The sequence below is a fragment of the Setaria italica genome, chromosome VII (genome assembly GCF_000263155.2).
Source record: "Setaria italica strain Yugu1 chromosome VII, Setaria_italica_v2.0, whole genome shotgun sequence".
Taxonomy (NCBI): domain Eukaryota; kingdom Viridiplantae; phylum Streptophyta; class Magnoliopsida; order Poales; family Poaceae; genus Setaria; species Setaria italica.
The window spans coordinates 29165963-29186604 of NC_028456.1; the positions used below are offsets into that span (position 1 = coordinate 29165963).

At 52.1% G+C, this 20642-nt stretch overlaps 4 protein-coding genes across 8 annotated transcripts; 2 read left to right on the top strand and 2 right to left on the bottom strand.

The window, feature by feature from the left end:
- Nucleotides 1–1379: 1379 nt before the first annotated feature.
- LOC101781153 (xyloglucan endotransglucosylase/hydrolase protein 24) lies at nucleotides 1380–2752 on the bottom strand. Its single transcript, XM_004976655.4, has 3 exons — nucleotides 2344–2752; nucleotides 2049–2248; nucleotides 1380–1953 (listed from the first exon to the last, which is right to left on the bottom strand). Exons 1-3 carry the CDS (start codon nucleotides 2617–2619, stop codon nucleotides 1593–1595), a joined length of 837 nt encoding a protein of 278 aa, XP_004976712.1. The 5' UTR covers nucleotides 2620–2752; the 3' UTR covers nucleotides 1380–1592.
- A 4826-nt stretch (nucleotides 2753–7578) lies between these two features.
- LOC101781547 (xyloglucan endotransglucosylase/hydrolase 2) lies at nucleotides 7579–9203 on the top strand. The gene is made up of 3 exons (XM_004976656.2): nucleotides 7579–7922; nucleotides 8158–8357; nucleotides 8514–9203. The coding sequence occupies exons 1-3, from the start codon at nucleotides 7614–7616 to the stop codon at nucleotides 8908–8910; spliced, it is 906 nt and encodes a 301-aa protein (XP_004976713.1). The 5' UTR covers nucleotides 7579–7613; the 3' UTR covers nucleotides 8911–9203.
- Nucleotides 9204–9338: 135 nt separating this feature from the next.
- Nucleotides 9339–11235, bottom strand: LOC101758608 (probable xyloglucan endotransglucosylase/hydrolase protein 16). Its single transcript, XM_022828547.1, has 3 exons — nucleotides 11088–11235; nucleotides 10748–10941; nucleotides 9339–9744 (listed from the first exon to the last, which is right to left on the bottom strand). The coding sequence occupies exons 1-3, from the start codon at nucleotides 11139–11141 to the stop codon at nucleotides 9339–9341; spliced, it is 654 nt and encodes a 217-aa protein (XP_022684282.1). The 5' UTR covers nucleotides 11142–11235.
- A 907-nt stretch (nucleotides 11236–12142) lies between these two features.
- Nucleotides 12143–14771, top strand: LOC101781955. Of its 5 annotated transcripts, none has more exons than XM_022828082.1 (9): nucleotides 12143–12426; nucleotides 12524–12837; nucleotides 12967–13089; nucleotides 13202–13285; nucleotides 13365–13405; nucleotides 13535–13582; nucleotides 13809–13877; nucleotides 13950–14039; nucleotides 14116–14771. In XM_022828082.1, the coding sequence occupies exons 4-9, from the start codon at nucleotides 13275–13277 to the stop codon at nucleotides 14160–14162; spliced, it is 306 nt and encodes a 101-aa protein (XP_022683817.1). In that variant the 5' UTR covers nucleotides 12143–12426; nucleotides 12524–12837; nucleotides 12967–13089; nucleotides 13202–13274; the 3' UTR covers nucleotides 14163–14771. The 5 variants fall into 5 exon arrangements, with proteins under 5 accessions (XP_022683817.1, XP_012703207.1, XP_012703206.1 ...); XM_012847753.2 differs by having other exon boundaries at nucleotides 12144–12426; nucleotides 13179–13285; XM_012847752.2 differs by having other exon boundaries at nucleotides 12145–12426; nucleotides 13179–13285; nucleotides 13532–13582.
- The last annotated feature ends 5871 nt before the right edge of the window (nucleotides 14772–20642 follow it).

A 20642-nucleotide genomic window follows, 5' to 3' on the forward strand; every position in this document is an offset into this window, starting at 1 on the left:
GTTAACCTTTCGAGCAAGGTTCCCTGTCCCCCTTCAGGTATTACGGGTTTACTAATTGACTGCACTTGAATGGATTTATCGAGTTCACCGAATCACTGCAGAAAGTACTACTCCATTTCACGCCAGCTGCGGTAGAAGTGCAGTAAACCAAACACGAGAGCCGTGATCTGCGCTGGGCGTTACATGCCAGTTTTGGAGGCCGCGCACGCAGCTGCCCTGCTCGGCATATGTTCCCGCCCGCCATTGGTGCCTTGCGTTGCTCGCACGCTGTCACGTGTCCACGGATTAAAGCATTTAACTAGTGCTCCTACTACTACGTGCACTGGGATGGCCTGCTGTGTGTTATTCGCCCGGCGAGGCGGCGAGACCACAGAGGTCACACAAGCGAGTCACAGGTCGTATTTCCTATCTATCTTCCGGTAGCGGTAGATAGATAATTAAACATCCAGCAGTAGCCGGCCTAAACGGCCCGACGAATAAACTATTTCAACATTTATATGAACTATCTCGATTTTTTTTACGTAAAAAAGTTGGTGAAAGTTAAAAAAAAATTGGCGAATGCAAAAAATTATTAGCAATAATTTTGGTGAATGTAAAAAATAAAAAAAATATCAGTACATAAAAAATGTTGATCACCGGAAAAAATACTGATGACAATTAAGCCAGACTTTTCTAAAAAATGTTAACGAATGCAATAACCAGTAACCAGGTTAGGGAGGCCGCGGCCCAATGGTCGGCCTAGCCCAACAGCGGTGGGAAGAAAACGCGTAGGAGGGACCAGCCCAAACAACAAGTCGGCGGAGGACCTCTGCCTGTGCTCCGGCGTGATTTGGGCCCCCAGACTTGGCGTGCAATGGGATACTCTGTTGGAAATTGGAATACTCTGTTTCTGCTCGGCGTCTACCAGTGCCCAGCGACTGCTATTTAGGGTGTGGTTGGTTGGTTGTATCATTTGATTCATGTATTAAATGATTTAAAATAATAATGATTCTTTTATTTGGTTGGGTGAATTATACCAACTCATCCAGGATGAAACCATCCCACTTAATACATTATTCTACTAATTAGGGTGAACCATATGGTACAAGCAAATTGGTTGAACTACCCCATCCAGAATTATCTATGCATGCATCATGTGGTCCATGCAACCAAACACACCCTTAGTGCAGCTAAGCAAGCTTTGGACCTGCTCCTGCGAAGCATGAGCTCATGCGAATTGCATACACGCAAAGCTGGTAGCTGCTCCTGCAGTCAAGGGACACCCGATGCGCTCTCTGTTTTCCCAAGGAAAGCGAGAGGCGTGCATGTCTGACCAGAATAAACAAAGCTTTTTCTGTTCCAACTTCCAGTGGCTAGTGGCGACTGAACTGAACATGAACTTGTACAAACAAGCTACTGCTTTTTCACAAATCTCTTGAGACCAAACGAATGATACTACTATATATTCGCACACCAAAGAATAGATGAATAGTATAAACAAAGAATGAGACCAATGGGTTCTTATAATACATCCACTATGCGTGCAACCTGCCCTAATGCTCTGATCGACTTCGCAATCAAAGCGGCCCGGCGCTTGGCCCATCTCCACGCTACTACGGCATGGAGCACTCGGGCGGGACGCCCTGCGGGAACCGCTTGCTGTCGGCGCAGTAGTCGTACACCATGTAGTTGTCCCGCGCCCACTTCATCGCCTGCTGCGCCGCCGCGTCCAGCTCCTGCCCGTACCCGCTCGCCGACGTGGAGGAGGACGAGGCGTCCGCGGCCGTGAACTTGCGGTACTGCGCCATGAAGGGGGCCTGGGACCAGTCTGTCTTGACGCGGCCGCCCTGCGTGGCCCAGTCCTCGGCGTCCCACAGCGAGCCGTACAGCCGCATCCGCTGCGACGACGGGTACGGCACGCCGCGGTCCGCGTGGTTCTTGAACTCCCGGATCGGCGTCCCGTCCACCAGCACCCTGCAGGCAATCGATTCGATTGATCGTCAGCTCTCGATCGACGAATGGAATAGCAATTCTGCTAGGTGATTGCGATCTGCTGATGTGTAACTTACAGGATGTGGTGCTGCGTCCACTCGATGGAGTATGTGTGGAAGTCGGTGGTGGGGTCGAACCAGAGGTGGAACTGCTGCTCCTTGCCGCCGTTGCCGTTGCCGAACACGTTGGTGTGCAGCGTGTACGGCTGCCCGCTCACGTTGCCCAGGAACTCGAGGTCCACCTCGTCGTGGACGTCCCACGGACCCTCCGAGATGAACTGCACGCACGGGTCCGGCAGAAAGCTTGTTAGAAACACAATCCATAGCGCAGCGCGTCAACACGGAGAGAGTGTTAGCGCGGCGGCCGGCTTACGTAGAAGGTGGTGACGGTGCCGGCGGAGTTGTTGGGTACGAGCTTGATCTGCATGTCAGCGCGCGCGAAGAGGTAGGTGTCCCTGGAGCGGAACCCGGAGCCGGAGGTGTGGTCCAGCGACAGCGTCAGCGTCTGGCCGTCCGGCGACACGCTCCCGCGCCCGTCGCCCCACGTCACCTCCAGCCCGTCGTCCATCCTCCCCGCCGCCGCCGCCGCCGTACAGAGCCCCAGGAGCAGCGCCACTGCCAGCGCGCGAGCACCCGAGCTAAAAGCCATCGCCGTCGTTGCTTAAGCCTCGCACCAGCTAGCTCGGATGGCTTCGAAAGAGTTTGTGTGAGAACAAGGGAAAGGAGCAGACGAGAGATGGATGAATCTGTGTTGTGAGTCCCGACTCGCCAGGCTTATATAGAGTTTGGCGGGGCAGCAGCAGGGATGGTTGGGACTTGGGAGGACGGATCGGATCGAATTGATCGAGGCGCGTAGCACAGGGAAGGTACAGACAGTGCAGGGGGCGCGGCGGCTGAGGCGCATGTTCGCGTCTCGTTCCGGGAGCTGCTGCTGCTGGGCTGGCGATGCGCGGAGGACAGCGGGGCTCTTGCTCTCCTCCTGCCTGCCTGTGGTTACCATTCTTCGCATGTGTGTGCAGCTAGCTGCGCGAGACGACGACGCCGTGGGGCCGGGGCCCCGCGACGTCGCGGTCGCGGAATTGACTCCTCTGGTGAGGAGATGGGAAACAGCGCGTGCGAGGGCGACCGGGGCCCGGCGGCGGACGCGTTCCTTTCCATCCCTTCCCCGCCTGAATTCTGGATTTCTGGTCGTGTTCCTTTGCGCGGTGACGCGCAAACCGCAGCCAGCGGCCAGCCAGCACCGGCGCTCCAACCACCGGAATTGAATGCCGCGCGGGAGGCCGGCTGGCGGCCAACTTGAGGCCACGAGCACAAATTCACGCGTGGCGAAATCCGGAGGCCGGCCAGGGGTACTGCACTGATCGGATGGATGGATGGATGTGCTGCTCCTTGACTGTACGACGTTTTGTTTTTGTTTTTGGATTCTTTGTCGATACGGTCATGTGGGTTTTCGAGTTCGATCAGTTTCCTGTGTTCGTTGCCGATGTACTATATGATACGTATCGGTTGCAACTGACTGCTGGTGACCAATGTCTGTACGCCACAGCATCATGATCCGAGGAGCTCCCCGGCATCGAATCAGATCAGCACGAGATCAGGAGGTTCGGGGACTCGAAGTTAAACAGGTTTATAATTTGCAGACGAACTCTCTTTGCTGCTCGCCGTCTGAGAGCAATTGTAGGCACCGACCACAGCACGATTCGAGTGCCAGTTTTCCACCGACCCTGAACCACCTACCCGCGCCGGTGACCGCGAACTTGCGCAGCCCGGCGGCATTCCTCTTTTGGGCTTGGACGGACCACTGGACCTTTGGTCGGCCTGCCAAAAACTGGCCGCCGCGTCTGTTGTTTCGGCCGTATGCGCCCCGTTTCGGCCGCGTAGGCGTCGGCGCGTCGCTCCAAGAGTGCCCTGCGCCCTCTGCTGTGCTATGTACTCCGTATGTGTGGATGTGGTGCTGCGAAGCTACCACCTGCCAGTAGTGTTAAGAAAATCTGAACTGCGGTAGGACAATACGAAATGGTGATCGATACCATTTTCCATCTCTACGACCTTTACTGCTATCTTTGGCAATATTTATGCGGAAATCATTCTAGACGGATAATATATATGAAATCACTTTAATAAAGAGAACTCAACTACGAGGAGGCGAGAATATTTACTTGTGCTTTCTTTGTTCCCCCCTAGCAATAGCCCATATTCGGCTCTTTAACTCTACGTTTTGTGTTAGCCCGCAAAAAAAAAACATTTTGTGTAACCGCCCCTGGCCCCCTTCCTCTAACTTTTATATCAGCTGTAAATTACTCTGACCAGTCTTAATCAAAACAATGGAATTTAAAATTGAGGTACCCAAATAAATAGTATATGAACTAGAGGGCCAAAATTAGACAAGTTAGAGAGTTGATGGATCAAATATAAACTTATTCCATCTTTTGTAAGAAAAGCCTACAGCGTAACCCATTATGTTGCATTATACTTTTCTCGACATAAAGGTAAAAGTTATATAATTGCTCATTCAAGTTTTAAATGATAATTGGTGGTGATAACAAATATTTGCTACCATGTGCAATATTTCGGTGCTAAACAGTACCATGCTACCAGCAAGGCAGCATCTACTGTTACAAGGTAGGGGTGTTTAGGAGGAGGGGGCTAATTTTAGCCTCCGTCACATCGAATGTTTGACACTAATTAGGAGTATTAAACCTAGACTAATTACAAAACTAATTCCACAACCCCTAGGATAAATCGCGAGATGAATCTATTAAGCCTAATTAGTCCATGATTTGATAATGTGGTGCTACAGTAACCATTCACTAATGATGGATTAATTAGGCTTAATAGATTCATCTCACGATTTAGCCTAGAGGTTCTGCAATTAGTTTTGTAATTAGCTTATGTTTAATCCTCCTAATTAGTATCCGAACATCCGATGTGACAGGGCTAAACTGAGGGAGGGAGGGTTTCTACTATATTGCCACTTGCTTCTTTTGGCATGGCAAGTCACCTCGGTTCATCAATTCTTTAATCTACCACAGCCACGCAACAACGTAAGAAGTCGGAATAAAACAAGTTTTGTATGTTGGACAACTCGCAATCAGCAACCAAACGAAATGGAGCAGGGTGAAGGATAAAGATCACTCATGCGTAGAGAGAGACGGAGAGCAAGGTAAGAGCCGGCGTATGGTTCGGCCTTTTGGCCCATCAATCGGTCCAAGAAGGACCGCAGGGCGTGCGCAGATCAGGCCACAAATTTCAGGCCAGGCAACAACAACGCGCAAACTGCCCACGGGGGGTTCAAGAGATGGGGCTTGTGTTAAGCCACGGCCCAAGGCGGCGGCGTGCACAGGCAGGAACAGATCGAACGGAACGGGCTTCTTTGGCAGGGATCTGACTGAGGGCGTGATTGGTTGCTCCGGGCACGGGGAGCCGCTACGGAGGATCGATCCAGACTCACGGGAGGCAGGTTGAAATCGTGCACCGAGCTATGTTTAGTTGTCTTTGTTGTTGATACAGTATGAGACGGAATCATGTTTGGTTGCATGTATGGAAAAGAGTTTTGGGTGTATGTCACATGGGCCCTACTCGCTTACCTGCACCGTGCCATCCCGGCTCGTGAGGGAAGGTCGTTTTTGGCGGACGGAGGGATGCGGGATGGGAGGGGTGGAGTGAACGAGAGGGTGCAGCCATATGATGCGAGGAGAGCAACCAATCACGTCCAAGTGCACGAGATGATGCCGACGGCATCCGGACGCCACCATCCCGCCTACCAATCACGCCCTGAGTGACTCTCGAGTGCTTCGGTGCTTCCCCTCTCCAAGTCTCCAGTCCAGATTCTCCATTCCCACTCTCGAGCTCTCTGTAGTTTGCCCACGGGGTGCCGCATCTGCAGCATCCGGTTTTGGTTATTCCACTGTCTCTCGCGTACTTGTGCTGATTTCCAACTTAATCTTGAGTTAACCAGGTGGGTACATACTCCCAGGCTCATTTTGAGGGGCGTTTGGTTCCCTTTGCTTATTTTTAACACGTGTCACATCGAATATTTAGATATTAATTAGGAGTATTAAACGTAGACTATTTACAAAACTCATTACATAAGTAGAGGCTAAACGGCGAGACGAATCTATTAAGCCTAATTAATCCATCATTAGCAAATATTTACTGTAGCAACACATTGTCAAATCATGGACTAATTAGGCTTAATAGATTCGTCTCGTCGTTTAGCCTCCACTTATGTAATGGGTTTTGTAAATAGTCTACGTTTACTACTCCTAATTAGTATCTAAATATTCGATGTGACGGGTGCTAAAAATAAGCAACCGGAACCAAACCAGGCCTTGATCTGTCCAGCAATTCGTTGCTAGAATGTAAATCGTACGTACGATCTCGATGCAAATCAATCGTACGTACGATCTGGCTTCCTGCACATCGCCTTGTCACTCATGACGCCCGCGCAAATGTCCGCATAGAAGACGAAGCAGCAGCACCGACATATCCACTGGCAATGGCTAGCTGATGACCCGATGACAGAGGCACGATGGACAATTTTTTCAGCGGCTGCCTCCATCGCGGCCGCGCCTGCCTGCAGATGCCGAGCACGAGCTGGTTGCTGCACATGCGAGCTCCGATGCGCGCGGGCCGTGGCTCCCCGAGTAAGAAATCGAAGTGATCAAACCGCCTCCCGAGACGGTAAATATCTCGCACGCATTCTTCGTGATCGGTGATTGGCCATGCGGTGCGTCGCGTGGGGTGTCTTGATCAGGAACCGCGTGGCCTTGACCAATCTTAGTGCGCGCTTCTCTCCAAGCTCAAATCAAATGTGTTCCCTGCTGAAATGCATGCATTCCTGATAATGCTATTTCGTTCCACGGTAACCGTGTTCTTCAAGTGTAATCTACTTGCATTTTCCCAAGCCCAGTGCCAAATTAACATGGCGACATGGCGTCGGTCAGATCTGCTTGCAGTCACCGTTAGACGTGAGCTCCCTCGCTCAACAAAGTCAAACAACTCGCAATCAAATACAAGAGCACACTACTAAGAGTCTAAGAGACAGCTTAGCACTGAGTACTCAAGCAGAGTCTAACCCATATGGCTTCACTAAATTTCATTGACGAGAAACAAATCTGATCGATCGAGTTGATGAGGTGTGTACACGCTTGCAGGTCAGCACAATAAGATACCAGTTTAACGAGATCTAGCCAGCCCGGTGATGGAGTTGATCGATTTCCTTGCTTTGACATGGCATGGAGCAAATCTACAGAATTTGAGGTCGCCGTCTGCTCTCTGCTCCGAGGGTACGCGCTCTCTCATGCATGCATGTGCACGGCGCGTGACGGCGACCAGCATTTGCAAAACGCTTATACTAGTGTATTGGAGACTAAGTAGCATGAGTTCTTGTGTTGGATTCCGGAACTAGGTTTTCCGTCCTCTCAGCCAGCCAGCCAGCCACACCCTAGCTGACATTCGATTCCTCACTAGCCTCGCAGCCCTAGCTACTCCGCGAATTCCTCTAGGCGCACCCTCATTTCCTCGCCACCTTCGTCCCCGATCTCCATCCATTGACTCCCTATAAATAAACGTACAGGCCTCTGACCTCTCCATAGTGGGAGCCAGCAGCTAGTTTCCCAGCTGCCTGTAACCTAGCAAGCCATGGCGTCGCCTTCTTGCAGCCCCAAGCTCTGCCGCAGCAGCCTGCTACTTGTCGTCGGCGTGGCGGTGCTGCTGGGCAGCATGCTGCAGCTGTGCGCGGCGACCCTGGACGAGGACATCGAGCTCATCTGGGGCGCCAGCCACACCTACTTCTTCATGGACGGCCCCGACACCGAGTCGCTGGCGCTCTCCCTGGACGAGCAGCAGGGCTCCTGCTTCCGCTCCAGGAACACGTACCTCTACGGCACCATCAGCATGGACATCAAGCTCGTCGAGGGCAACTCCGCCGGCGTCGTCGGCACCATCTACGTAAGATCTCGTTCGTCTCTCCCTCTGCAGCCAGCCATGTATCTGCATCGATCTAGATCAGCTTTCTTTCTCAGTCTCGGCTAGCTTGCTTGGCATGCCAGTCATCAGTACACTTTGCTTGCTTCCGTTTTTTCAACGGATCGAGACACACACATGCACGCACGCAGCACGCCACTGTGCGTCGTGGGGGGTTGACTTTTTGACACGTGGAATCTTTCGATGCGCGCACTTGCAGACGATCTCCGAAGGCCCCTGGTCGTACCACGACGAGATCGACCTGGAGTTCCTCGGCAACCTCACCGGCGAGCCCATCACGCTCCACACCAACATCTTCGCCGACGGCGTCGGTGGCCGGGAGCAGCAGTTCTACCTCTGGTTCGATCCCACCGCCGACTACCACACCTACACCATCGAGTGGAACCCCAAGTACATCATGTGAGTTCCATGTGTGTTACCGTTTAATCTTTAAGTCCAAGCATCATATCCAATAGGATGCAATGCATGATCGCGTCGTCGTCGATCAGCTTCTGATCGATCGTTCAGTGACTAACAAATGCATCGATCGATCGATCATGTGATCTGCCTAATCAGAATCAGGGTTGACGGGAAGGCGATCCGTGCGTTCAAGAATTACCAGGACCAGGGCGTGCCGTACCCGACGTGGCAGCAGCAGCGGGTGTACGGCAGCCTGTGGGACGCGGACGAGTGGGCGACGCAGGGCGGCGCCATCAAGACCGACTGGTCCAACGCCCCCTTCGTCGCCTACTACCGCAACTACACCGCCACCTCGTGCCGCCCGTCGCCCGGCGTGTCGTGGTGCGGCGCCGAGCCCAAGGACTCGACGCGCTTCGACCTCGACCCCCAGACGCTCGCCGACCTGCAGTGGGTCAACGACAACTACCGGATCTACGACTACTGCTCCGACCACAAGAGGTTCAACGAGTCGGAGTTCCCCAAGGATTGCTACCTGCAACGAGCAGGGGTTTGATCACTCATTTCTTGATGGCCAATTGATGATGAGGGGATCGACGATTATTGTTGTTGGGTTCGATCCGCTGATCAGTTACTTCTGTACATCTGAAGACACACAGCAGGTACAATTTTGATTCTTTATTAGATTGGTGATTTGTTCTCCCTCCGGCTGCTTCACTTCTTCCCCGGGTCATCAGATGTATCAACATTTCTCTGACAGAGCTCTTGCTTTGTTTTAGCATCATTGATTCGTCATGTAAAACCATAAATAGTTCCACACTATTGTTCCGAGAAACCAAACTTTATCATCGCCATTGGCGTCGTTGGCTCATTGTCCCTGCTTTCATGAATTACATCGTCTACATCAGGAATAATGTCCACCATTTTTCGACACGGTAACGTTACATCGGAACCACACGAACACACAAACAAATGGGCCGGCCATCAGCCGAGACGGTCGAGGTTGCACTCGGCCGGCGGGCCCTGACGGAACCGCCAGCGATCGTCGCAGTAGTCGTAAATCATGTACTTCTCCCGCGCCCACGCGACGCCCTCGGGCCCCAGCTGCCGGCCCATCCACGCGCCGGCGTCGCCCGGGGACGACGATGCGTTCGGCGGGCAGCCGCCGCCGCCGCTCGCCGGCACGACGCACGCGCTGGACGCGTACCCGCCGTACGACGTGACGAACGGCGCCGCGGACCAGTTGGTCTTGACGCGCCCGCCCTCCGTCGCCCAGCTCTCGCCGTTCCACAGGCTCCCGTGCACCCTCATCGCCTGCCCGCTCAGGTACGGCACGCCGGCGGGCTCGTGGTTCCTGAACACGCGCACCGGCACGCCGTCCACCGACCAGCTGCATCACAGCATTGCCGTTAAATTTATTTTGTACAAAAAAAACAAGAGATGGTGAGATTTCGGAGATCTAACTCATTAATTCAATCTACCCAGATTTATGCATGAACGGACCAAATGATTCAGATTTGAATTTAATATAAGCTTATTATAAATAATAAGGTGAGATTTGATTCAGATGCTTGAAAAAGCAGCCATTTCGGCAGAATCTAGTATTTGACTTTTTATAGGGAAAATTACTCTTTGACATTTTTTTGTGCGGCTAACTTGACTTCTCATGTGCGTCTTCACGAATTTCCAGCTGTTTTTTAAAACTAACATGGGAAGAGAAAGGAACACGCATGTGCATGGCTCGTGCTTCGAAATATGCTAACTGAAGGTACTGAGAAACAATCCTGCACGTCGTCGCAATCATTTGGCTTTAATATCCAAGTAACCATCTCAAGATTGCCATCAACACATGTGTGTCAAGTAGTAAGTTGCAACTCATGCGCCGTTATCGAGGAACCAAACCGACAGTGAGGACATCGAAATAAGGGAGGAAAAAAATGAAGGTTCAGAAATTGCTTCTTTTTTTTAGATTTTCAGAAATGGTTTCTTTAGAGGTTCAGAAACGAAATTGCATTGCTCAATGTTTTGTGGGCCGAATGATGGCCGCATGACTGCGTTAATGGGCTGGAATTATGGGCCTTAATGCTACCTTCGGCTTAGTAGTATCGCCGAAATGGACTGGGCTGGGTTACTCTGGATCTATGTCATGGACCATTTGGGTTCTAATGGCGTGATTTTAGTTCCTTTTTCCGAATAACTCTCTCTCTCTCTCTCTCTCTCTCTCTCTCTCTCTCTCTCTCTCTCTCTCTCAATCACGTGCTCTTTTGTTCAACTCGTACTTAGGGGCAGGCAGAGTTACTATGAATTACTAAACGGCAAGTGGGTGTATCCATGCAAGATATGAGAATACAGCAATACCGAAAGTGTATATGTGTTCACGATTAGCGACGTACATGATGTTGTGTGGGTTCCAGAGGAGGGTGTAGTTGTGGAAGTCCGCGGTGGGATCAAACCAGAGGTAGAACTCCTGCTCCCGGTTGCCTCTCCCCTGCGCGAACACGTTGGTGTGCATCACGTACGGCTCCCCGCTCACGTTCCCCAGGAACTCGAAGTCGATCTCGTCGTGCGCGTCTCCTTCCGAAGTCAGCTTCGCAAAAGCAATTCACGAATCGAGAGACACCATAAGTTAACTTCGTCGAGCTAAACTTTGTAGAACAGAGCTCTCAACAGTCAACACAACATGCAATATTGCAATGCAGACATGTCTACTTTAATTCGTGTCTACAGACTTACGTAGAAGGTGGCAACGGTGCCGGCCGACTCGCCCGGCACGAGCTTCATCTCCATGCTGAACTCCCCGAACAGGAACTGGTCCTTGGACTGGAACCCGGAGGCTCCGGAGCCGGAGGAGTTGTCGAGGGTCAGCGTCACCAGCTGCCGCCGCCGCCGTCGGCGACCCTGACGTGGTGTGCCTCCGCAGGTTCTGCTATTGCACGATCGATCTGCTTTGAGAGGTGCACGTCGATTCGTGTTGAGTGCTCGAGTCACGCACGCGATGTGTCCAACGCGAGGAGGAAATTAAAGGTGGCAGTTGCGCGTAAGGAAGCTCCAAAATTTTTGATTTTGTGCATAATGTTTTTCCTTCGTTTTAAATTAATAAATTAATCGATTTGAATTTTGAAAAGAGCAAACTCATTTTGGCCTACAAGAACATGCGTGGGCGCAGGGCTAGCTCTTACATCGTTGAATCGTTTGGCCTTGGTTGGCTTCTCATCTCGAAACATATCTCTGAAGTCTGAGTATCCTGTGTATCTCATTCTCATCGGCAGTTCGATGCCATGGTGGCTAGTTGGCCAATTCGGCGTTGGTTGCAATCAGGATGGGGCCAGTGCAGCTGATCCATACTGGAAGTATGGTCACGGGACAGGTTCCTGTTATCAGATGAAGTTAAAACATCAGCAACCGCAGGCTCTGCTTTCGCTTTGGATGTAGTTCCAAGTAGCCTAGGAAAATAAGCTGTCTACGCTTCAAATTCCTGAGCACAATTCAAGTACGCCACCTTTGCGTCCTGCCCAAACTCCAGAGTCGGCTCCGAAGTGCACTAGACAGCAGAAGGACAGGGAATACAAATAACGGACTTCCTAATCCTCCTAACAGGAAAAGAGAACGAAACAGGAGTTTCTGCAATTTGTAAACAATGCCTGCCCACGCGCGCGTCGTCGACAAGGACGGACGGGGGCCTCGTTTGATTTTTGGGCTTCAGTTGTGCTTTTGTTTGAAGGCCTACAAAAGTGTCCGTGGCTCCCTGTGAGCCCGTATGGAGCCCAATCCGGCCGCGCAAGCCCTGCGAGCCCGTACGGATCCCCCGCTGGCCAGCGCGCTCCGCCGCTCCACAACCCGAACATAACAGTCCCCTGATCCCCCCTCCCGGTCACGCCCAAATCCCCCGATCCCCAACCCAATCGCACCCTCGCACACCGACGGGAACGCGGAATCGAAGAGCGATGGCGTGCTCCGGCGACGGCGAACGGCACCTCCTGCAGTCCCTGGATTATCCCTGCACAGAGCGCCTCCGTCTCCGCCGGCTCCTCGCCTACCACCGGCGGCACATGTACGAGGAGGTCTACAATGCGTATGTTCTCCATGGAACCTCTCCTTGTTTTGATTTGCGTGTCCCTCGATCACCCGTTCGTAGGATTTATCGATCTGGTGGCCGATTAATCCCGTAGGATGAAGAAGAGGACGCGCTTGATCTTCGAGGTGAAGGACCTGGTGAAGCTTGTTAGGACAGGCCAGTGGCGGGTGGCCGCTCCTACGTCGTCGGCTTCGTTCCCTCCGACCCAATGAGCGACGAGGCCACACTACTCCTGCTGTTCCTCCAGGACCTCACGGCCCTCAGCGACTTCGCCGACTGCGTCACCATCATGGCATGCTTGCTCTCCGACTGGTTCCTAAGCATCTACAAAGAGTCTGTGCTCGCGGAGTACCCCTGCTTCGCTACCCTTGTTGCCGATGTCCTCTTCCTGCGCTCAGATCATGCCAGGTACGGTCTATCTTAGATGTCCCTCTCCCTCGTGCATGAAGCTCCATCCAGGTACGACGATCAATCCATAACTGCAGCATCTTACTTCTCTCATCGCACTCCTTTTTCCGGGACTTCCTGAACTGGCAGCTCGTCAGGAACAAGGCGGCAGAGATGGTCGAGGAGATGGTCTACAAGACACCTGAGCTCAAGGACAGGCTGCATTTCCCGCGTGGCCCGCACAACCTGCACCATGTAGTGCCCACGGTCTAGGTACTTGCATCTTGCGTGCGCAAGCTTCTTCAAGTATAGTGGTGTACATGATCCTTTTCAGTCTCCAATACTAACTGTGATATGATCAGTCATGCGATCTAATCCTTGCTAGCTTTCATCGGGGGCGTCATGTGAAGATTGTATGCAGCAAACAGTCAACCGATTACGCCCAATTCTATCTTCGGATGAAGAAGAGGTAAAGACACATATGAATTGAAACTCTCGTGCTCCTTCTACATCAAAATTAACACTCACGGACCTGCACCCTTGTGCAGGTTGCCTTCTTCGACTCAAGCGGCGAGTCCTGATTGTTCAGGTAACAAAATGCTACTTGGCATCTCCAGATAGTATCACCTTTTATAGCATTATATGCGCACAATAAGAAGAATATGTTTAGCTCATCATAATATAGTTTTACTGATTACCGAACGAGCTTTTTCAGCAGCAGGTTCAGCAAGGATAAGGGGTGAACTGCAGATCATGGCACTACTTGGTAAGTACGCCAGTTTGCCCTGTTTCTTACATAATTTTGTTTGCTTTCTAGTTTGCATGTTTAGAATGTGAAAAACATAGTATGATTTGGTACCATATTACCATAGAACACCATGTATGTTATCATTGCATTAGATCTCTCGTGCATGCAAACTAAGAAGAGCTCTTGTGTTTATATGAATCTGCATGCCATAAGCCAATATCTGTAAAATTCATGTATTCTTCAGAGAAAGCTTTGCAAGCTGGTGGGCGATCGGTGCTCGAGGGCCAAATCCCTGAATATTCATCCAATGAAGGTAATATAGTGTTCCCACAGTTCAAAACAAGCTACAGTTTCGGATCCTGACATTATTGTTGCATCTCTACAGGTTTCCCACTGATGAAGATGCTATCTAGACCCCCATTCTTGGTCAACTTCGTGGGCAGCCCAGTACATCAACCTGAACATTCATCAAAAGGTAACATGCATTGTGTTTTCTGCAGCTAAAATTGAATTGCGATATTTAGCTATCACACTTTGTTGCTTCCTTGCAGATACCTCTCAAAGTCCTGCGGCTGTGGCCTCTCAAGAAACTAATTAACAAAATTTCTAAGGAGAAGCTCTTGATGCAATACTTCTATGCTCTTCCTAAAGAGAAGCTTTTGGCATAAAATCTGGACTAGATTGAGGTCAAGATAGGATACGCCAAGACACCCATGTTCATAAATTCGTCATCACATGGGATGCTTCTTTTATACAGCCTTGATTATGATTCATCAACAGCAGAAGCACTAGCAACACTATTTTGACATTTTCTTATCGTGTATATGGTGGGAGAGGCTGAATTAGAGACTGCTGAGCTCTGAAAGATGATGCTTTGACAATGCAGATGAAAAGTGGTGTCGCCTGCGAGCTGATTCTCGAGGTTGGATTTGAGCCTGATGGTGTTGTAAGATCGAGTTAGCTGATGCCTGTTAGCATATGCTAGGCCAGGAGGCACAAGGGCATCATAGAGAGATCCAGCTATGTTCAGTATTGTAGTGAGGACTCACCTCAAGAGTAGGCTGTATAGTTATAGAATCATATAATGTATGGATAGATAGATTGTTGAAGCAGTTCTATTCCAATGTATAGTGTAGCTACCAAATCATTCAATGTATGGATGTGTGACAAAAGAGATTATATTGTTCTAAAATAAAGATGGATGTTCGTAAAAAAATTGAATTTGTCTGGATGTGCTCTAAAAATGAGATTCTCTCTCAATGGAAGGTTTTGAAATACAAGTCTGGATGTGATCTAAAAACGAGATTATCTCCCAATTGGAGGTTTTGAAATACAAGTCTGAACATCTGCGTTATGCAATGGCACACCTCGGCGACCTCCGAGGCGCTCGTTCCGTCTTGCCGCGCCGCTAGGTCCACATTGCGGTCCCCGCGGTGCACGCCTGCTAGCACTACGGGAAAGCTAAAATTTGCTGAGTGTTTTTTTGCGAGCACTCGGCAAACAAGCTCTTTGCCGAGTGCCAAGCCAAAAACACTTGGTAAAAAAAATACACTCGGCAAATCGGGGCTTTGCCGAGTGTCAAATAAAAAACACTCGGCAAACCCCCCTCTTTGCCGAGTGTTTTGACACTCGGCAAAGAGGGGGTTTGCCGAGTGTCAAAAAAAACACTCGGCAAATAGGGGGGGTTTGCCTAGTGTTTTTTTTGACACTCGGCAAAAAAATAATTTTTTTTCCTCTTTTCACCATGAAATTTTTTCTACTCCCCACATACAACATGGGGTACTCCATGTTAAAATTTGGTATATTTTTGGATTTATTTGCTATATTTATTTAATTAATTACATTTCAAGGAAATTTTTGGTATAAGTCAAATTTGAACTGCAAGTGATTCAAATTATGGAACAAAATGAGTAGAAAAATGATGTTCATGTTATTCGGCCCAATTTGAGACCTGACCCATGAAATGACAAGAAATTTCGAACATCTTGTTTAGGAAACACGACCACGAACGTGTGGCAGTAGTATTTTTAAATTATAAAAAAAAACAAGCAAAGTCTAAAAATTATGAGATTTGTCATGATGTGATGATATCATAGGTGGAGGCTGTGGAAAAAAATTGAGAATGTTTTGCACATTTCATCACGTATGATGTTTACAAACCGAAGCATTTCAGAAGAAGAATAGTAACGTTGAGAAAGATTGCATAAGATTTGAAGTCAAAATGACGGTCGAGTTTTGATTTGACTACAAAACTTTTTGTATAGTCAATAGAGAATATATATTATTTCATGTAAATTTTTGATAATTTTTTAAAACTGTTAGATATTTTTTAAATTTTTTTTAAAATATCTTTGCCGAGTGTCCTAGGGTGACACTCGGCGAACAGTTCGCGACCGTTTTTTTTTCCAACCGCAAGCCTTATCCCGGCCCGCACCGCACCCGGCCCCCTCAGATCTCCTCCGCCACTATCCCCGCACCCGGCCTTATCCTCCTCAGATCTTCCTCTCTCCACCGCCCCCGGCCCCGGCGCCCGACGCCCCCCGGCCCGCCGCCCGGCGCCCGCCGCCCCGCCGCCCACCGCCCGGCGCCCGGCGCCCGGCCCCCGGCCACGCCGCCGCCCCCTTCTTCCCCTCCGGATCCGGCCTCTCCTTCCCCGGCTCCCTCCCCTCCGGCCGGATCCGCGCCCCCTTCTTCCCCTCGAGGCGGCGGGCGGGCGGCCGCGGGCGGCGGCGGCGAGCGGCGGCGCGCGGCAGCGGGCGGCAGCGGCAGGCGGATGCGGCGAGCGGCAGCGGCGGGCGGCGGCAGGCGGATGCGGCGAGCGGCAGCGGCGGGCGGCGGCGGGCGGCAGCGGCAGCGGCGTGGCGGCCGGTGGCTGCCGGGGCCGGCGCCGGCGGCCGACGGCTGGCGGGCGGCAGCGGCGTGGCAGCCGGTGGTGGCCGTGGCCAGGGCCGGCGGCCGACGGCCGGCGGTCTGTTTTTTTTTATTTTTCCGAAAATGTTTGCCGAGTGCTCAATGTTCGACACTCGGCAACTCCACGTTTGCCGTAGGAAAGACCGAGAGTTTTTCGGCCTTTGCCGAGTGCCTCAGGCACTCGGCAACCCTGCTGTTTCCGGTAGTGTAGGCTGCAACACAAGACGCTTCTCTCCGCCCGTCCGGTAGCGGGAAGCCGGCAGGGAACGCGACCTTACGCCTGAGGTCTACCCACCGCGGCAGCAGCGGCGCCGGGTCCAGCGACAGAGACTCGGTTTGGTCGCAGACATGATCACGCTTACATTGAGCGCTATGGCTGCTTTGCCTTAGAACGCTGTCCGGCCCGGCCGGAGAGCAGGTCCACCGGCGCGCGCTGCCGCGATGGCGTCCACCTCGTAGGTGAAGACCGTTAACCGCCCTGTGTCTCCCAGGAGCGGCCTCGCGGACCTCCCGCCTCTGCATTTTATCGCGTGGCGGAGCTCACGACGGCGTGCCGGGCTGCCGGCGTGTGGCAAGAGGCGGACGGCGGACCGACCACAAGGTTGGTCGGTAATTCAAATACCGTCCGGGGTGGACGGTAAATGAAATACCGTCCACCCCTAGGTGCTATATTAACCGCTGGATCGAACTTTAGCGGCCGAGATCGACGAGTATAATCGCAAAAAGGCCCGTTTTCCACCTTCCTCGCTACCGCGCCGCCTGCATGCCGGCCGCGTCAGCGCACGCCGCGGCGATCTCGGCGTGTTCGTCGCGTGCCATGCATGATCTCAGCTCACGGCGCGGCGATCTCGAAAGGTTCGTCCCGTGCGGTGCCTTGCCTCCAAGACCTCCATTGCGGACCATGAATCCAAGACCTCCAAGATCACGCGCACGTTCTACTCTCTGCTGTCGAACACCGTGGAGGCGATGCAGGCAGGTCCGCAGGCCATTAGCACGCGCTGCACCTTGCGCAACACCGGGACGGCATGCCAACCTCGTCGATGAATTGACCGCGTCGTGTCCTCGCTAGGGCGAGCCGGGGCACGCCGCGCATCATCAGATTCTGCTAACACTGAACTGAAGCTGTAAAGACACTACTTCCTGTTTGTTGTTCAGAGCTTCAGATTTGCAGGCAGTGTCCGGCCGGGCTCTCAGGTTATTCAGAATGTGCAGCATATATGTCTCGGATCTGTTGTTGCCCCGTTTGTGCAGGAGAATGGTACTGCAAGCGTACCGTTGTTCTGAAATAGTCACATAAATGAACAGCAACGGTAGCAAATATTTTAAGGTTGCAGGTGGCTCCGAATGCACACGCTCGGCAAGGGCCGGTCGACGTGCATATCGGTTGGGATCCTTCTCCAGTTCCTAAACGCCGCCGCCAATTCCGTTGAGCACGAGCTGCTGCGTACATCCGCGGGGACGCGCAGCCATTGAGCGGACAGCCTGCTTCTGCAACTAATGGCCCACCGTTCTCGCACGGCTCAAGGCTCGGTGCACGTCGCGCGGCATGCCGCCATGCCGGTCTACGGCGATGGCTAGTACCACGGCTCCCGACCTTCTGACGTGACCTGGCTTAGCGCCGCCCTCCGCGCCGCAGACGCCATTCTTGCCCGTACAACCTGTCGCTCGATTGGGGGCCGGGGGCTTCACGGGTCTCGTGCTCTACGCGTGTAGATCACCGTCTACGCCTATGCGGCGAGACGAGCACGTAGTCGTTAGCCTGGCCGTGGCTGGTTGGCGGCTGCTGCAGCCAAAGCTGATTGCACCTCTGCCTTGGCCAGTTTGGGGTTTAGTTGACAAAGTTTGTAGGTGGCAAATTACTACAGCACTGTAGCATACTGTGGCGTTTCGTTTGTATTTATGAATTATTGTCCAAATATTGACTAATTAGGCTCAAAAGATTCGTCTCGCAAAGTACAACAAAACTGTGCAATTAGTTTTTAATTTCATCTACATTTAGTACTCCATGCATGTACCACAAGTTTGATGTGATGGAGAATCTTCTTTTTGCATAGTGTTAAAGTTGAAAGTTAGGGTGAAGTAAACACTTGTGTAGCTCCTCTCGGCTCCGACTCCCTCTCCCTCTAACGCGGCACGGTTCATTTACTGTTCATTGGCCCCTCACAAAACAAGAGGTGGTGGTGTGCCAAATTTCTTTACTCGCACGGCAAGCGAGCGAGCGAGCGGCGGAAGAAATAAATATCAGCGAGTTTCCGTATTTGTGAACTGGGCCTGTCAACTTATTTTGGGTCCAGGCCTGCTAATCTACCCCCTCGACACGGCGGGGGCCCGTCGGCTTCAGCGAAATACCACGATTATTGGGCCTGGTGCGGGTAAATACTACTAATAATCAGCCCAAAGAGAATAATAGCAACCTTTTTGGAACGTAATGGACGTCGGAGGTCGGACTCAGTCAGGCAGCACGCAGGCACTTGGACAGGGGAGTACAGGGCGCAACTATTCAACCGGGGGCTCACCTTATACAGATTTTTAGCACATGCAATTCCATCATGAATGTTTTCTTTTTTAAAAAAAATCTATCACGAAATTGCGCTACTGTTTTGGCGTGAAAACTGGGGCAGCACGCAGCAGAGTTCAGTTTGGGTTTCCTTTCTCCCGGGGACCAAGGCTTACTGATCCAGTCCGCGATCGGTGGCTCCTCCTCCTAGATGCGCATGCCTCTGGTCCATGGACGGATTCAGAGTGCAAGCGCTCACGCAGCCGCATCAAGCATCAGCACATCAGCCATGTCCTCGGAACGGGCAAACGAAGTCGCAAAACTCATCTAAACTTCTCAGCCTTGACCATACCGCTCTGGTGGCCGAGTGTCTTCGATCGAGCCGAGATGGAGGCAAAGCAAAACGAAGGGCTCGTCGTCGTTCGCCGAGAGATCGCGACGGCACGGGATGCGTACAACGGGAATCCGTGGCCGCAGAGAACACCCTACTGACTCGCCGCGTCAGTCAGCGCTCAAACAGTACCAGTGTACTCCACGAAGTTTCGTGACGTCGTCAGGAGTACCACGAAGTTTGGTGACGCATCGCCTGGCCATCCGGGTTCACTGAACCGTGCGCAATGGGTAGCTTTTACCCGTTCAGTTCACGCACCTGATGTTGTAATAACAGCGTACGTACGTGGTTGACGACTAGATTTTTTTTCTTCTTGTCTTCCTCACTCGGTTGCTGTGTGTGCCTCGGTCTCCGACTGGTTCGTTTGTCAACTCCGTGCGCGTCGCACCGGCCGCGCATGCATTGCTCTGCGACGGGCACGTGTTAGGTCCGGTCGCTTTTTTCTTACCGAGTTGTCGAGAGTACCTGGAGCGTCCGAGGGCGCAAGATGCACGCGACAACAACTGCTCCACTGGCCAAAACTGGTGAACCAAAACCTTTGCATTTGGTCCAATACATACACACCCGTATCTGCATCTCCTTTTTCTAGATGACCTGCAACCTTTTCATTCTAGCGCCAAAGACTTTATCGGCAACAAATCCTTTTTCCAAAACCCCGAATTTTTTTCCCCCACGTATATTCTGAAGTTCTTCAAGATTGACCGACACACTGTGCTGATTTGGGACTCGTCACGGGTGTGCCAACCACGCATGAAAAAGCAGGAGCACGCAACGATCGACCCGTCCCTATCGTGCGGCAGTAAACGGGGAGGAACACACACGCGGTGCGCCCAGCGCCAACGCGTACGGGCGCGACCTCGCACGCACAGCCGGGGGACCGGACCTAAAAAGTCGAAAGGCACGGACACCTCTGCTTGTGGCAGGAACAAACAAGTGGTTTGGTGCTCGCGCGAAGTCAACGGGAACCCGATGCCAAGTTGCCAACCGAACCCACGCACGCTTGCCTCGCCGCTGCCGGCGGCCTGGCTTTTCATGCCCGCGCTCACGCGCGGCTCGTGGCCGCGCGGCGCCGAAGCGTGACAACCGCCGCGAATCCAACCGATGGGTCGATTCGACCGATCATTCACCGGCGAGTTTGGGCAAATTTTGCCTGCCGACGGCGACAGGAACCGGCCGGTTGCTTCTTGTTGGGCCGGGAGCGAGAGCGAAGCTTCGGATTGGTTGGAGGGCAGCAGGGGGATCGTGCAGGGATTGACGGGGCTGAAGGCGCGATTAGGTTT